Source organism: Silurus meridionalis, chromosome 16 (genome assembly GCF_014805685.1).
Source record: "Silurus meridionalis isolate SWU-2019-XX chromosome 16, ASM1480568v1, whole genome shotgun sequence".
In the NCBI taxonomy this organism is placed as follows: domain Eukaryota; kingdom Metazoa; phylum Chordata; class Actinopteri; order Siluriformes; family Siluridae; genus Silurus; species Silurus meridionalis.
This window is the reverse complement of record NC_060899.1, coordinates 16,879,454-16,896,953: the sequence shown is the minus strand read 5'-3', so window position 1 is coordinate 16,896,953 and position 17,500 is coordinate 16,879,454. Positions and strand designations below refer to the sequence as shown.

Genomic DNA, 17,500 nt, shown 5'->3' with positions numbered 1-17,500 from the left:
AATAGACACATTGACCCTTTAACCCACTGCTCCATCAGAGCTGCGATTGTAAACTCTCCATGCTGCTGGATTTGAGAAAAAGAGACATTCAGACAGATTCCAGGAGACAAATTATTAATTAAAAAAAGACAATCAATTAACAATAACAGTAAAATGAAGCCCCTTTGGTGCCCCTCATAACTCTCACATGAACACACGGGTTTGTCCTGGATGTTCTCCACATGGTTCATTCCTCACAGATGGATGTAATGATGGGGTTTTCACTAAGGTTGAGCCATTTTACGATCGAGTGAAGAGAAGCTGCTCAGGTTTTATTTCTGGCCCATGCATGATGCAGCACAGAGCAGATTATATAAAGAGTGAAAAAAGAGATGGAGAATAAAATATGAAGATAAAGTATAGAGATAAGTGCTTTATGCTCTATTCCTTTATGAGTGAATTAGAGAAGAATGCAGGCTGTGTGAGGAAATCTGACATGAAGTAGCAGTTCAGTGTGATTACTGAAATAACAGCAGGAAAGAGACGTTTCTCACACACGTGTGGGAGACAAATATCAGTGTGGAAAATTTCTTTGTCAATGAAAATAAGAACATTTATAAATATATTTATGCTCGGTGGGTGTGTGTGTGTGTGTGTGTGTGGATAAGGAACTCCTGTGGATTCACCCGCTCGGGATTTGCAAGTCATTCGCAAAGAGTCGATTCAGAAGGACCGAACCGATTCTCTTCTAGAATCGCTCTTTTGATTCACACGTTTCTGTTTTCATTTGACTGCAATCCCAGATTGCATTGTTGTGATGTCACGTGTGTTTCCGTTCCATTAGATGGTTAAAGATCTTGTTTTCCACGTGTGAAATATTTATTGTATTTAAATTCATTTAAAAATCACACTAGACTGCACATCAACACACACACACACACACACACACACACACACACACACACACACACACAGAGATGAGCATGATGTTCTCCCTTTCATCTCGTCTGTTTATGTATTTATTGGTAAACAGACTGCAGTCTGAGTTGAAGGTCAGTTCTCCTCAGCAGGCGAGGCGAGTTTCCTCCAGCGTTCCATAAACTTTTAGGGAACTCTGAGAACCACACAGTTCCTGGATGAGTTCCTGTTCTCCATTTCCACGTCGAGGAGAACTGCTGTGAAGAAAACAGCACACGTGTGCACCAGGAAGTTGAAGAAAGATCCTGCAGGAGGAGATTCGTCCGACGTGGGGAACGAGGTGACTCTGGATTACGACTACGCCTCCTGGAGCTCAGTCTCTGGATGAAGCCCGTGGATTTAGGTTTGGTCCCGGTTTTCCCACTTCTCCGGTTTTGACGATGACCACAAGGGGAAGGTGGTGTACAGGTTCTGCTCAGTGATGCAGGAATCTGGAGTTCTGATGTACCAGCACTGGGACACACTCAAAGGCTCGAGCGGTGCTGGAGTGTAGGTGAGACTCCGGAAGTCTCCTGTGAAGGACGAGGGGACGCTGAGGAGGAAAGTGATCGGGGTGGACACAGGAGCATGAGAGGAGATGGGACACACACACACACACACACTATGCTGTGAGAATCACACCGTCGAAACTCGCCCAGATCTGCCTTTGGATCCACTTCGAGATGTGCTTCAGACTGACTACAGAGTCGAGCGACAGCAACATCTCGACTGACGCGACTTCACCCAGGTGAAGAACTAATTTCATTACAATATTCCATTTAATTCCAAACAGAGTCCATCAGCCCCAGGTCTGAAGGTGCTTCTTCACTTTGGTGCTGAAACTGCGAGTCCTGCTGTAATGTGAACCTCAAACCTTTGATTTAAGCCACGCCCACACTACACATGACTGTAAGAAGTGTGTATAGTGCCCTTGGTTCTTCACTGCATTTCTTTATTCTATTCTAAATTCTTCTGAACACAGCAGCAGCAAAGTTCTACGTACGCGACTGTCACTGTTCTAACACATTCAGGAAACAGTTTATTTTACTCGGTACGGTCGTGAACATAATCCGGTCTAAAGATGATTTGCATTAATGTGGCTCTTAAATGATTTGATTTGTGGACAGGGGCAGAGCTTCTGTTTAAGGAGACTCATGAATTTATGTGAAAACATCAGTTGTACACTTCCTGTTTATTTTTGTGAACAGATGAGAGAAGGTGAATTACAGGTCATTACAGGTCATTAATCAGCAAGTCGTATTACAAATACGAGCTAAGTGCGTGGCTAAGCTACACCCGCTACAACATTACGGAATATTAATAAATATGGAGTGGGTGGAGCTTTACTCCTCCAGTGATCCTGACTGGACGGCATCCTGGTATGAAGGCCCGCCCTCTTTCGGCTCTGGGAAGAGTTTGATGAGGTCGTCGATACGCAGGATGGTAATTGCCGCCTCTGTAGCGAATTTCAGACTCTTGGTCTTGACCATCGTGGGCTCATACACACCCGCCTGCTTATTATCCCTCGGTTTTCCGTTCACCAGGTCCAAACCGATCCTGCACACGCACGCGCGCACACACGCACACACACACACACACACACACACACACATCTGTTTAGTTTTCAAATTGCAGAAGTGCATTCCAAACACGTCACACATGCACAGAGCCGTTTAAAATCAGTGCCGGTCCAAACAAGGATAAAAAACACACACACACACACACACACACACACTCTTTCTGGTATCCATTAAAACGTTGGTTCAATCCTCTCTGTAAGAATCTTTTTGTACTATAATGAATGAGGTTTAAACCCCAGCTCACTGATGCTGAGTTACAGTTTAGTTATTTAATTCTGTGAGAATTAGATCATATGAATACCAGTAATTATGTACATTATTGTTTAATTCTGTTCTCTTTAATAATAAAAAAATAATTGATTCAAAAAGTCAAACGGTTCTATTACAGTGTGCACACACACACACACACACACACACACACACAGAGAGGGATGGACAGGTCAGGGAATGTGACTCACCACTTGAGGTTTTTGCGTTCAGGGTTGACCTGAGCTTCATTGTGGAAAGCTCTCAGTTTGGCCACCAGATCAGTGGAGTCCTGTGCTGCGTTCACCGCCAACGTTTTAGGGATGACTAGCAACGAACGAGCAAACTCTGCAATAGCCAGCTGCTCCCGTGAGCCCTACACACACACACACACACACACACACACACACACACACACACACACACACACACACACACACACACACACACACACACCTTATTCCCACTGTCAAACCCAAACATGTTTCTGTTTGCAGTGTAACCATGGAGACTTATCTGAATATAAATATTTAGATACAAAGATCAGACAAAACAGTCCGATGAAAACACTGAAGAGAGAAATGACCAGTCCATGAGTTAAAAGTACACAATGCGTGCGTGGGGTGAAGTTTGATACTCACCATGCTGGTGGCGTAGTTCTCCAGGTATATGGACAAAGCTGCCTCCACAGCGCCCCCTCCTGGAACAACAGACTTGGACTCTAGCACCCTCTTCACCACACACAGAGCATCATGCAGCGAGCGCTCCATCTCATCACACATGAAGTCGCTCGCTCCACGCAGGATTATGGAGGCCGAGGTACGAGCCTTCGTACTAACAAACACAGGAAAAGAGGTTAGCGGTCAAATAAATATAGTGAGTGTGTGTGTGTGTGTGTGTGTGTGTGTGTGTGAGTGGCATAAATAAAACTAGACTCTTAAAAAAAAAAGACTCTTAACGTACTTCTTGATTAGGATGAGTTCATCATCACACACCCTTTCCTGCACGACTTCCTCTGCCTGACCCAACATGGCCGCCTCGAATGACTCCTCCCCCTCCAGGTTGGACAGAGACATGCAGATCGAAGCTGCAGGAAAATAAATAAATGAATAAAACCTTATATATGGCCTACAAGGTGAAACTAATCATTTTAAAACTAGTCACCTAAAAAGTTTTTATAATATATAAAACTCAAAGACATCACACACACACACACACACACACACACACACACACACACAGTTTCACTTCTTGGGAATAATTCCAATAATAAAAAACTCCCACACTTATTCTCTAAAAGCATCGACTGCTGAATAAAAGTACAGGTGAAAACTATTTTAATACATTAATTATAAGGAAGGAAAGAATTTGCTAGTAAAAGACAAGATTAAATAGGGAAAGTAAAATATTTAACATGTTTGAAATCATTTAATTACATTTTTTTGAAAAAGGATTAACAATCATTTTCTGAGTGGGCGTGGCTTACCTCCAGTTGCCTTGGCGATGCGTTTAAGGTCTCTCTTCAGCACACGGCGCACTGCCATCGCGCCGGCGTCCACAAAGTACTTCAGACACATGTCATCAATTCCCCCGGTCGTCAGGACAACAGTCGCCCCCGCAGACAAGATCTTCTGGATGCGCTCCTTAGTGATGTCTGACTCTCTGAAAGGGAGAAATCACACACACACACACACACGCGCACACACACGCGCACACACACGCACGCACAATTATATACATTTTATTAAAAAATTAAATCCATTTCCTGGAAAAGTCTATTTTATTTCCTGTATGATTGATCACTTATCACACAAGCTGAAAAAGTATTTGGTGATATATATATAATCAAATAAATACATTTTTTAAAAAGTGTGTGTAGGACACAAAGACACAACAAACACTAATGTGTGTCTGCACATGGCCTTGAGTCGACTATGATTTATCCCACGCGTATAACCACACACACACACAGTCAGTGTGGCAGCAATTGAAATGGGAGCACACCCCCCCCTACATGTCTGTTTACACACACACACACACACCCCCCTTAACATGTCTGTTTACCCTCTCTGACACACACCTCTGTCTGATCTGGTCGAGTTTCTCTGGGTCGTTGATGACAACTTGCACTCCCAACTTCATCTTGGTTTTCTGCAGGCTGAAGTCCAGACATGCAATCTTGGCATTCTGTACCCTCTTCACCATCCCTACACACACACACACACACACACACACACACACACACACACACACACACAAAATCACATGAAAAATTCCACTACACACTGGATCCTGATGTGCTCACTACCGTCTTACACGGTTCCTCTAGAGTTCCTCTGCATCTTCCAATGGTTCTGAACATATCAAGTTATCATTTGGAACCGTTTCTGCTCAGGTTCCACCTGACGCTCCTGACACTGCTCTGATCTGATCACACTGCTAATAATAAATTTATGTAAACAATGTATTTCACCACATTACTCAGAGCAGGACCACCTGAGCATGTGCACCAGTGCTCACTGAGGGGGAGGGGCATCTCAATTATTTCCTCGTCTAAATCAGTGATTTTAACAGAATTAAACAGGTTAATGAACAGGAGTGTGTACGACACTGATCACAACACAAACACACATGTGACTGTGTGTGTGTGTGTGCGTATGAGGAACAGGGTCAGCTCTGCTTTACCCCACACGTATAACTGCACACACACAGGCAGTGTGACAGCAATTAAAATGGGAACACACTCGAGGCGATGGTTTTGATGGTGGTGTTGATGGTGGCGGTGACGTACCCTGTGAGCCGACGGTGCAGTTAAGGGCATAACCGTTGACGAGGATGCTCTCCTTCTGGCTGCGTCCATGAGCCTTCAGCACGTTCACGGAGTTGATTGGGTAACGAGCCACGCCTTTGGCATCCACAAACTTCACTGCTAAAGCAGCGTCCACCACCATGTCAGCAAAGAAATTCGCATCACTGAAGGGTCAGGGGTCAAGGGTCAAACAGGTCTCACAGCACTCGCACATCAGCACACTAACATCGATTAATGTTTAGTACACTCTGGCTGTGTGTGTGTGTGTGTGTGTGTGTGTGTGTGAGAGATGTGTGCCCGCAGAGCAGAGAGGATACACTCCGATAATCTTGGAAGACATGGAGGTCTTAGCAGCATTGACCAAACACTCTCGGCCCAAATCATCTGTTCCGATGGTTAGATTCTCATTAATGTAACGCACCGCCTCCCTGAAACACACACACACACACACAGAGAGAGAAAATATATTCATGACAAATGTAAACTACATTAAAAACAAAGTATAAAGTGAAAAAAAGGAAAAAATGGCTAAATGTTTCAATAAATACACACAGAAAAATAATTAAAGGAAATTAAGATTTAAAAAAAAGCACAAAATATTAAAAAGAAAAATTTAATAAAAAAATCAACCAAAAAAATAAAATTACATGAAAAAGTAGGAATTCAGAAGGGAAACAAGTGACAGGAAAGCGGTGAGGACATGCAGGAACAACAACAAAAAAGAAAATACGAGGAAAATAGAAAGAAAAATTGTGAGGATGAGAAAAGACGTGTTCTTACTTGCAGGCGAGTCTGTACCCACTGATGATGGAGGTGGGGTGGATCTTCTGCTTCACCAGTTCATCTGCACTCTTCAACAACTCAGCAGCTATGATCACCTACACACACACACACACACACACACACACACACACACACACACACACACACACACACACACACACAGATGAATGCTGTTAGTGATGAATTGCAGTGTGGACGTGATGAATGTTGTATCAGTTCATATAGAGACAGCAGGAGACGCTGCAGCCACTTCAGACTCTGATACACTTCCTCTGTCCTGTTAGCATAGCCACGCCCACCGATCAGTGACAGGGGGTGGTACTAACACAGGACGTACACATGCACTGGATCAGTCTCATCATACACACATCCACATCCCAAACCAGACTCCAACACACACACACACACACACACACACACACAGAGTGCACCCCCGAGAGCGCGTCTTACCACCGACGTGGTCCCGTCCCCGACCTCTTTGTCCTGCAGCTCTGCCAGTTCACACAGGACCTTTGCAGCAGGATGTTCCACCTCCAGCAGCTTCAGGATGGTGGCACCATCGTTAGTAATGGTTACGTCCTGGAAAAAAAAAGTTTGCCTGTGAAATTAGCCAAAGAGCACGTGTGCAGGGTTACGGTCATCATTACTACAGCGTCTGATCGTAAGACTGAACACTCACTCCGATATCATCCACCAGCATCTTGTCGAGTCCCACAGGACCCAGCGAGCTCTTCACGATGTTGGCGATGGACGACGCTGCCATCACTGCAACATAAACACTGATTTAACTCCTGCAACAGCAAGAACCTTCCCACGAGCAGAAACATCTAATCTTATTAATCACAGGTTCACATCTACACCTGCAAAAACCTCATTTAAAACAGAGATCTATAGAACTTAATGTCAAAAGATCATACAAAGGCAACATTCTCCTGCCAATCAGTGTATGATCCATATTATACAGTAGATCCTCCATCTTATTGTGTATTACAGTCTTCCTCTCGTCCACCTGCAGTGTTCTGTTCATCCTCCTCCTTTATCAGGTCACAACACACAACTATCATTACATTCTGAACTAATGATAAAATCTATATTTCTTATAAACCTGAATATGAATATAAATGAGCAGCTGCGTAGCCGAAAATCACCGAGTTTAACTGACCAATTAAATAACGACTAAATAAATAACTAAGTAAATAAATAAATAAGTAAATAAATAAATAAGTAAATAAATAAGAGCGTGCGTGCCTACGATCCGCGGTTTAATCCGGCGGAACACTCCGCCACTCCTCCGGTACCACACCGCATGTGAGGCCACACGCGACCCGCTCAGCTAGCATAAAGCTAACAGACTTTCATTTAATTACTAATAACTCATACTCAGGAGAATTACTGACTTATATATGATCATTTCTCCACTCAGTGGGGTTCAAATTTACCGTTTTGTGTCCGCACGGACTCGCCGGTACTCCTCTGCCCCAGCACGTTTAACGGACCATCCAGACCCGCCATGTTGATCTGAGAAAAGAAAGAAAGGGCCGCGGTGCATTATGGGTAAGGGCTAACCGGAAGTAGCGTTTCCTGGAAGGTTCGAGATCATTCGAGACTGATCACAAAAATATCTTACATTAACATCTAACTGGTGTATAAAATTTAAACTAACACACGTAACACACAATAAAAAGATAGGTACGCGGTTTAATAATGCTTCTTTATTTTTTATTTCTGCCAAGGGATATGATTTATCACGCGCCCGGTACGTACAAAAAAAAACTACATTTCCCATTAAAACCCGAGATACGTCATTTTGATGTCGATATGATTTACAGCTCAATAGCGCCTCTAGTGGATTGGTTTATAGATAAAACCCTTTATACAATATGTCTGTTTCTTCTCTTCTTCTTCTTCCTCTTCTTCTACTTCCTCTTCTTTCCGCTGCCCCCATTATTGGTCGCCACAGTGGATCATCCGTTACAAAGATCAGCCCATACCCCCCTGTCCTCTACATCTGCCTTTTTCACACCAACTACCTGCATGTCTTCCCTCACCACATCCATAAACCTCCTCCTTGGTCTTCCTCTTTTCCTTCTTCTGGTGGCTCCATCCTCAGCATTCTCCTACATCCTCTTACATGTGCTGTCCCTCTAATAAACTCATTTCTAATCCCGTCCATCGTCGTCACTTCCAACAAAAGCCTCAACATCTTCAGCTCTGCTACCTCCAGCTCCACCTCCTGCCTTTTACTCAATGCCACTGTCTCTAATCCATACAACATCTCAGGTCTCACCACAGTCCTATAAACTTTCCCTTTCACTCTCACAGATACTCTTCTATCACAAATCACTCCTGCTATCACTCTTCTCCACCCACTCCACCCTGCCTGCACTCTTTTCTTCACTTCTCTAACACACTCTCCATTACTCTACACTGTTGACCCCAGGTACCTGAACTCCTCCACCTTCTCCACCTCTTCTCCCTGCAACCGCACCCCTCCACTGCAAACAGGAAAGGGCTCAGAGCCGATCCTTGATGCAGTCCAACCTCCACCTTGAACCAGTCTGTCTGTCGGTGGTGGTGAAGAGAAGAACCTCTTCACCACCACCGAGCTCCTGTCTGACCTCTTCCCTGAATCTCACACTACAGTCTTCCTCCTTCAGTTTCCACCATCTTATTGTTCTTTCAGTCCTCACTCTCCTTCTTTTCTTCTTCACCTCCAAAACCATCCTACAGACCACCATCCGATGCAGTCTAGCTACACTGTCCCCTGCCAACACCTTACAGTCTCCAATCTCCTTCAGTTTGCATCTCCTACATAGAACATAGTCCACCTGTGTGCACCTTCCTCCACTCTCACTCTTTCCATCCACACCATGATAGAACAGTTTAAACATCTACAATGTTCCTGGTCTTACTCCCTCTCCACTTGGTCTCCTGAACACACAGCATATCCAGCGATGAGACCGACACTAAGAGTGACTGACTTGTGCAACACTTATGACGGTGTTATAAAGCACATCAGTATGATGGTTTTAATTCTATTAATGACCACATTTTTGTTTGTAGTTGCTTTGAGTATATGAACTTTATTGTTTAATAGAGATCATCATAAATGAAGATTAATGAAGAAAATAGTATATAAATGCTGCCGTTCGTTGCGCCTCAGCTGTTATGTCTTTATTCCACACACTTCGAGAACATTAATATAAAGTGATTTCATTGCACTAATACACTTATATTCGTTATGTTCTGATAGTGAACACTAGGTGTCGCCAAAAGCTTTTCTAGTTCTTGTTTCGTGATCATAGAGCCGGTCAGTGCCGCCACACTGGTTCCTGCAGGTCACATGGAGCTCGTTTGCTAATTGTAAATTCTGTGGCATCATCTTATCTGCTGACCTCTGTTTCTTTTTTCATCCGTCTCCATACTCCCTGTCCTCTACCTGCATGTCTTCACCACATCCATAAACCCCCTCCTCGGTCTTCCTCTTTTCTAACATGTGTTAATATAATATTAACACCAATATAATAATAATAATAATAATAATAATTTATATTAATCTAGTTTCTGAGTCTGAGGGTAGTAAAAAAGGTATTTTGGCTGAAAAACCTGATCATGACAGAAGTATACTTCCAGGGTTTTGCTTGAAGATTGTTTATTTCTAGATTGTACACGGTTTTCTTATTACGTTTATGAAATATTTGATGAACCTGCTCCTTTTGCATCCAGGTCTGGAATGAGTTTCTCACAGGAACGCTGTTGTGTAATGGAAATCGCAGCCCACTGGGAGCTGCACTGGAGTAAAGCACTGATTCCCACAAACAACTCTGAAGTCAACTTTTATTTATTGCCTCTGATACTTCAGTTTCCTTGAGCAGTTACAACTAGGCATTTTTATAAAAACATACAGTACATTTAATTTAAAATGAAGACAGAGCAAATCTATGGCAATACAATGACATAATCCTAAAATTTACATCTTAACAAATAAAAAACGACAATAAAAAAAATGTAAAAGTGCAAACCAGATGAACGAATGATCCCCAGTGAAACATGTACAAATAAAAAAAAGAGGAACACAGAATTTATAAACATACTTCATTCATATTTCCAGCCAATTTGTTTGATTGCTATTGAACAATGAATATAGTGAATGATGAGAGCTGAATGTCTTTGTAGCAGAAGGATGATGTTCTTGCTCAGTGCTCATGGGGAAGAGATTTAACAGTCACAGTAAACAACTTAAACCAAATTATTGCAAAATGCCAACTCTAGATAATTAATAAATATCGCTGTGTGAGACTGAGACGATATAAACAGGACGCTAATGAAAAGGAAATAAATAAAGAAAAAGTCCTGACTGGGTGATGAGTGACGTGTCGGTGATGATGCAGCGTTTTAACCTGTGATGAAAATGCTGTGATGTTCACACTGAAAGTGACCACAAACTAAACCAGAGAAATTTAAATGAAATAAACACCTGATCCTACTGTGAACCTGAAGGTAACCTGTTAGCGAACCTGCTCCTCTCAGTGCGGATTAAAAATGAGCCTTAAATTATGTCTTATTGGTTTATTTATTTATTTATTACACTAAATATATTTGTGTTGCTTACTGCAGTAATCAGCTCTATAGTTACAATCTCAGGCGAACAAAAATGTATCAAGAAAATAAACACTTTATCCAATCAACAGTGAGCACGGCTAAGCCTCCGCTTCCAACTATCTAAAATATATCTATGACTTATATACAGAATATATAGATTCCTATTGATTCCAAGTAAAAGAGATGTGTATTTTTGGCCTTTGAGAACAAACAGTCATGCAGACGTAACCAGTGACGGTGGACATTCATCTATTTTGTATCAGGTGGTAAATGTAGAAGCAGCCTGATCCATCACACACACACACACCAGTGGATTTATTGTTCGCACATCGTGTGTTATGTTCATGATATTACGAGCAAATGCGTTTTAATTCTTCAAATTCTACACAAAATTGTGTCTAAGTCACGGTTTGGGAAAGGTGAGGCTGGGAAAGGTGAGGCTGGGAAAGGAGAGGCTGGGAAAGGAGAGGCTGGGAAAGGTGAAGCTGGGAAAGGTGAGGCTGGGAAAGGAGAGGCTGGGAAAGGAGAGGCTGGGAAAGGTGAAGCTGGGAAAGGAGAGGCTGGGAAAGGTGAAGCTGGGAAAGGAGAGGCTGGGAAAGGAGAGGCTGGGAAAGGTGAAGCTGGGAAAGGAGAGGCTGGGAAAGGTGAGGCTAGGAAAGGAGAGGCTGGGAAAGGTGAGGCTGGGAAGGGTGAGGCTGGGAAAGGAGAGGCTGGGAAAGGTGAGGCTGGGAAGGGTGAGGCTGGGAAAGGAGAGGCTGGGAAAGGAGAGGCTGGGAAGGGTGAGGCTGGGAAAGGAGAGGCTGGGAAAGGAGAAGCTGGGAAAGGAGAGGCTGGGAAAGGTGAGGCTGGGAAAGGAGAGGCTGGGAAAGGAGAGGCTGGGAAAGGTGAAGCTGGGAAAGGAGAGGCTGGGAAAGGTGAGGCTAGGAAAGGAGAGGCTGGGAAAGGTGAGGCTGGGAAGGGTGAGGCTGGGAAAGGAGAGGCTGGGAAAGGTGAGGCTGGGAAGGGTGAGGCTGGGAAAGGAGAGGCTGGGAAGGGTGAGGCTGGGAAAGGAGAGGCTGGGAAAGGTGAGGCTGGGAAAGGAGAGGCTGGGAAAGGTGAGGCTGGGAAAGGTGAGGCTGGAAAGGTGAGGCTGGGAAAGGTGAGGCTGGGAAAGGATAGGTTGGGAAAGGTGAGGCTGGGAAAGGTGAGGCTGGAAAGGCGACACTGAACAAATGGAAGCACCTAAAGAGTGGACAAATAAGTGAATAAGTGAAAGTGGGAATGGAGACCTAACGCCCCGAAAAGGAAATCTGATTAAAAACTAACACAAAAAAAAATCCACTGTTAGACCTTCAGCCTGAGAGACCTTCAGCCTGACAGACCTTCAGCCTGAGAGATGGTCTTCAGCCCAATCGTGGGAGTTCAATTCAAAATCAATACCGTGTTAAAAAAGAATTTAAATAGTAAAATTTTGATCAGAAACTATTTCTATGGCAAACGTTGTTTAGTGCATTACGAGTGATTATAGAAATGAAAGGTGATTTGTGATGTAGTGCATAAAGTGTAGGATTGAGATCCACTGAAGCTGTGATGTGAAACCTGTTTAACTGCATGGTCATCATTTTATCACCGTAATCGTGTAATCCGTAAACGTGCTTTGCATTGTGTAAAATTTTTTCCATCTGCTCATTTGCTTTTATTTCAGCACTCGGTGCACGTCGGTAGTCGCGTTGTCCAGTCGATTATGCAAAGCTGCTGGAACCGAGACACTGGAACTTCTCCCGCAGCGACTGGACAATTTTGGGCTGATTGAGTGCTTGCTGACCCTCATCTGGGTCACTCCGGGTGTAGCCGTGCAGAGCTGGATCTGGGCTTGAGGTGTAGCCCTTTTCCATGCGATCACTCTCGTCCTCGGAGCGGATTTCGACATAGTCGTCGTCGTCGTCGTCGTCTTTGAAGTTGGCCAGGTAGTTCTGCGTGGCACTGATCGCGTTCTGATTTGAATGTCTGTTTAACACTAGTACTTTTTGAGAGTCCCTAAGTGTGAGGTCACATGACAGGGAAAGGTCAGAGGTCACTTGGGTAGGACACTCAGGAAGACTGTGCTGTCGAGGACCGAGACCACATCCTGACATCACAGTCCCCCCTGAATGACTGGTGGTGTGTCCCAAATTACCCATATTCCCACTGTTTTCTTTCTCCTGATGCTCAGCCAATGAGGACGAGGACTGACAGCGGCTGTAGGGTGGAGCTTTAACACTGCGCTCCCCCAGGGTGCTGTAGATGTGCTCAGAATCATCTTTGCTGGCTGGAGACACACAGGTACTCCAGCGCTGATTGGCTGGAGCGCTTGGAGGTGGCGGAAGGTTCTTCAGTGCAGGGACAGACATTGCAGGGGTCATTTGTGGTTGAGGGGACGAACCCCCTCCGACTTCAGCAGGCCAAGACACAAAGCCAGCAAGTTCACCATTGCTGTAGGTGCAGTTCAACCAGTCCGTCTCTGGGAAGGCGCTCTCAGGCAGGGATGGAGAGGAAGCCAAGCCAGAGCGTGAGGAAAATGGGTGAGGTCCTGAAACACTGACTGAAGATTTGAGCACTGGAGTAGTAGTAGGAGGCTCCTTGAACATCACCTGCTCGTATAAGTGGGAATATTCAGCTATCCGTGCTCCTGGGAAAATCCAAGAAGATGAAAGAGAGAAAAACAAACAGATTAAAAGCCTCTGTAAATAATTGACAAACTATACACATTTTTTTCTAGTTTATACTTGTAGCTCACCTATAGCTGCTCCTCCTTGCTTCTTTTCTTCCAAAATCGCAGCTAAATCTTTTGCCTTGTTTGTCCTGAGTCTTGTGCAGCTGGGCTCATGGTCCATGCTCTTCATCTTCAACAGTTGGTTAGCCTTCTTGATCTTCTGACTGTATTGTCTAGCCATAAGGAAAACCCTGTTTCGACCTTTTTCCCCTAAATCCAGCAGCTGATCTCCAGCATCTCCACCTATGAGAAGTCCAGAGGATGCCAGAGGAAGAAATGAGGGGTCTAGACCACAGAATAATGTTTGTAGCTCAGGTTCTTTTGATGTTGGTATATCCTCATCGTCTATCCGAAAGCTTCCACTACTAAGCCTGGCTAATTTGTTCCGGATACTCTTTACTGTGCCAGGTGGGGGTTCAGGGCTGGAGATTTGGATTTCTGGAATAGAGCTGGAGACCTGGACTTGGGAAACTGGGCTTAAAATTTGGCTGATAGGGTTGGAGACCTGGACTTGGGAAACTGGGCTTGATATTTGGCTGATAGGGCTGGAGACCTGGACTTGGGAAACTGGGCTTGATATTTGGCTGATAGGGCTGGAGACCTGGACTTGGGAAACTGGGCTTGATATTTGGCTGATAGGGCTGGAGACCTGGACTTGGGAAACTGGGCTTGATATTTGGCTGAAGACTTGAACTTGGGGAGCAGGGTTGGAGATGTGGGGAGCAGGGCTAGAAACTTGGGGAGCAGGGCTGGAGACTTGGGAAGCAGGGCTGGAGATGTGGGTTATGGGGCAGAAGGTCTGAGGAGCAGGGCTAGAGACCTGAGGAGCAGGGCTGGAGACTTGGGGAGGATCGCTGGAGGTCTGACGAGCAAGATTGGAGACTTGGGGAGCAGGGCTGGAGATCTGAGGAGCACAGCTGGAGACTTGGGGAGCAGGCCTGGAGGTCTGAGGAGCAGGGCTAGAAGCCTGTGGAACAGAAGGTGTAGCAGGAGGCGTAGATGGAGGGGACTCAGGCTCATCTATCTCAAATGTAGGTTCTCGCACAAGTTTGGGAACACTGAGCACAGGGAATTTAAATGTTGGAATGGGGTGGAAGGCTGGAGAACTGGGTGATGATGTGCTTTTCTTTACCTTCTTAACACCATCTGTTCTGACATGAGCATCACTAGTTTTCCGTGCAGGATTACATTTTCTGTTGGGAGATGGATGAGATTTTCGTGGCAGATTTTGTGTTTTGTCTTGGGAGTCTTGTGATTTTAGCTGAGATTTGACTGCCTTTGTTGGAGTGTTGTGTAATTTATCTGAAGAACTTTCTATTTTACTTGGTGAATCACACTTCTTGTGTGGTGACTCTGGTCTATTGACAGGGAATGCAGCTGGGAGCTTATCTGCTTTCTTCTCATTATTTCTGATGTAGTTTTCAAGATCGTTCCAGATCTCATCAACTTGCTCTGACATATGATCAGACACTGACTGCTCAGAAGGTTTATCCAAATTTAACGGTATGTCCATATCAGTAATTGAAACAGTTGGAATCTTAGGAAGGGGTCGTTTTGCTACTTTGCTGGATTCTAAATTTGGTCTTTCTTCAAAAACAACAGTTTCTAAGTTCTGGCTAAGTGTAAAGTCTGCCTTGGGTGATTCCTCATTATCCTGATTGGCTGCATGTTCATTTGCTCTTCCTGTCTCTGCGAAAGAAGGTGGCAGTTCACGGAATACGATGGTATCATAGACATTTTCCTCATCCTCTGGTGTCTGCATATTGGCAGGTTCAAATGGTGCTCCCTCTTGGCCTGAGGACCTGCTGCTTTCAGATGAGCTCTCAATTTCAACTGGAGAAACTAAGATTTGTGGAGGTACAGCTGGTTTCACTTCCGGATCCTTCCGAATCAGTCCCATGGCCTGCAGTTCTTCGTAGCTAATGTTGTCGTAAACAACCTCAATATCATCAATCGTTAGCTGTTCAGTTGAGGAAGATCCGGAGATCTCGTTACTCGAAGACTCTGTATTATTGTGTACTTCCTCTTTAAGGACAGCTTTTTTTGTAGGACTTTGTCGCTCACTTTGCTGCTCTCCAACACTACTTGCCCTGCGCAACACCTTATTCCTATTGGCTGGAAGGTCTAACTGCCCCGACTTTGTCTGTTCAACATGCCAGCTACACGGACGTCCAGGATGATCATCAACCGCATCATGATCGCTTTCAATATCATGCCCACTTGTATCGTTCTCAGTGGGCACAAACATCTGATAAATGTCTTCATCGTCATCGATTTGGACAGTCTTTTGACGAGTAGGAAACATGGCTCGACGCACTCTGTGATCTGCCCATATGTTTGGAACAGAATGTCCACTGCTTGTGCCCAGAAACTGGGAGAAGTGATCAGCCCTTGTTTCAGGAGGACAGGTCACCCTTAAGATGGGGGTGTGCACCGTCTCTTTCTGCAGAGACTCTTTGGCCGTCTGAAAAAGAAGAACCAGAGATGAATGTTTTTATTACAGAAAGACATGGTGTGTATGTTTTACTTGACATGGTTATCACTTGTGCTTAACTCACCTGTAGATCAATATGGTCCAGACTGTGATTCTTCCAGTGGTCGATGCTGTCCACTGACACCTGGGCATTTAGCCTTTTCCTGCTGCTCTTTCCAGGTACACGTAGCTTTCCTCCAGAGCCCTACACATCCACAAGGTTTTGCAAAAGATTAGATCTGGATTCCCACCAACACCCCCCAAAAAAGAACAATAGTTTTGATGATTGAAGGTTACAGGTAAGACTCACCATTCCACTTTCATCTTCATCATCAGCATCCTGTGGATGTAAACCCTCATCTATGTCACTGTGGTCACCGTGATCACCAGGGTCCAGGGACTCCTGCGATTGGCTAACAAGGCTGCGCGATCGGCCAATAGTGCCCAGGTGAACAACAGGAGACAGAAGTGTTGCACCAAAACTGCTTCGCTATAAAAAAATAAATACAGAAGAAAAAAATTTATACATTTCCTTCCTTTCTTTTGATATTTATATATTTTTTTTGGTCAAAGGCTTTAGTTTTATGCTTTTATGCTTGTTTCAAAAAAGAGAAAAAGAACGTACCTTCTGTATATCTGGACTGGATACTGTGAAAAAATGAGGAAATAGAATTCTCATTAACATGCCTCATGCCAAGATACATTTATTAATATCAATCATAAGCTTTAGATCCTTCCACATTTGGATGTCCTACTTACTTGCATGTTTGTTTTTGAGCAGTTTGGACAAGGGTTCTGAGAAAAGAGGATGAAAGTTATTTAGAGTGAATTCATAATGGCAGAAAACTGGTTATTTAACTTCCTTTAAATCATACCAGTCTTCCTGCGTGCTCTTCTGGGGGATGGCCCTTCCTTCAGGTTGTTTCTGTTCTGGCCCTCAGGGCTACACTGGTCTACAGGGATTAACAGACATTATGCTACAAAAAAACATCATCCTTCCTTCCTTCCATCCATCCATCCATCCATCCATCCAATCAAATTTTTATGAACATGCAGTTACACATCTGACCAGTGGAACCCCAGTAGAAGAGTTTTTTGAGGTTTGCCTACAGAACTGGTGCCACAAAACGAATAATGCAGGTAGAACTGCTGAATCACTACAAAAGCAGGAATGTTCAAGGTTACACTTACGCACATCCATTTCCAGAATTGCCTGCTTGGCCTGCAAAATAAACATCCGGAAAACATCTTGGATTTCTTTTCATTTTCAGAGTCAAAGTGATTTAGTGTTAAAATGATGCATTGGTCTACTGCTAAGATTAGACTGTAGCCTGGAAACT

At 44.2% G+C, this 17,500-nt stretch overlaps 3 protein-coding genes across 10 annotated transcripts in view; all 3 read right to left on the bottom strand.

The window, feature by feature from the left end:
- Positions 1–2,109: 2,109 nt before the first annotated feature.
- tcp1 (t-complex 1) lies at positions 2,110–7,945 on the bottom strand. The gene is made up of 12 exons (XM_046869079.1): positions 7,794–7,945; positions 7,034–7,119; positions 6,805–6,933; positions 6,352–6,449; positions 5,889–5,999; positions 5,554–5,735; positions 4,843–4,969; positions 4,249–4,424; positions 3,726–3,849; positions 3,404–3,596; positions 2,975–3,138; positions 2,110–2,493 (listed from the first exon to the last, which is right to left on the bottom strand). Exons 1-12 carry the CDS (start codon positions 7,864–7,866, stop codon positions 2,280–2,282), a joined length of 1,677 nt encoding a protein of 558 aa, XP_046725035.1. The 5' UTR covers positions 7,867–7,945; the 3' UTR covers positions 2,110–2,279.
- A 2,232-nt stretch (positions 7,946–10,177) lies between these two features.
- LOC124398614 (spermidine/spermine N(1)-acetyltransferase-like protein 1) lies at positions 10,178–12,598 on the bottom strand. The gene is given in 4 exon segments (XM_046868802.1): positions 10,178–11,606; positions 11,886–12,076; positions 12,079–12,256; positions 12,566–12,598. Coding segments are annotated over 4 exon segments (654 nt in total). The 3' UTR covers positions 10,178–11,354.
- The window catches only part of LOC124398754 (pleckstrin homology domain-containing family G member 1), a 27,246-nt gene continuing 21,700 nt past the window's right edge, over positions 11,955–17,500 (bottom strand). For 7 of the 8 annotated variants that reach the window (XM_046869075.1, XM_046869070.1, XM_046869076.1 and 4 more), the window contains 8 exons: positions 17,352–17,382; positions 17,036–17,113; positions 16,920–16,955; positions 16,786–16,808; positions 16,471–16,650; positions 16,246–16,365; positions 13,712–16,151; positions 11,956–13,603 (listed from right to left, as the gene is read on the bottom strand). In XM_046869075.1, the coding sequence (XP_046725031.1) occupies positions 12,678–13,603; positions 13,712–16,151; positions 16,246–16,365; positions 16,471–16,650; positions 16,786–16,808; positions 16,920–16,955; positions 17,036–17,113; positions 17,352–17,382 (3,834 nt within the window). In that variant the 3' untranslated portion in view covers positions 11,956–12,677. Of the gene's footprint in view, positions 13,604–13,711; positions 16,152–16,245; positions 16,366–16,470; positions 16,651–16,785; positions 16,809–16,919; positions 16,956–17,035; positions 17,114–17,351; positions 17,383–17,500 lie in introns of all 8 variants that reach the window. The other variant, XM_046869073.1, reaches the window with a different exon arrangement.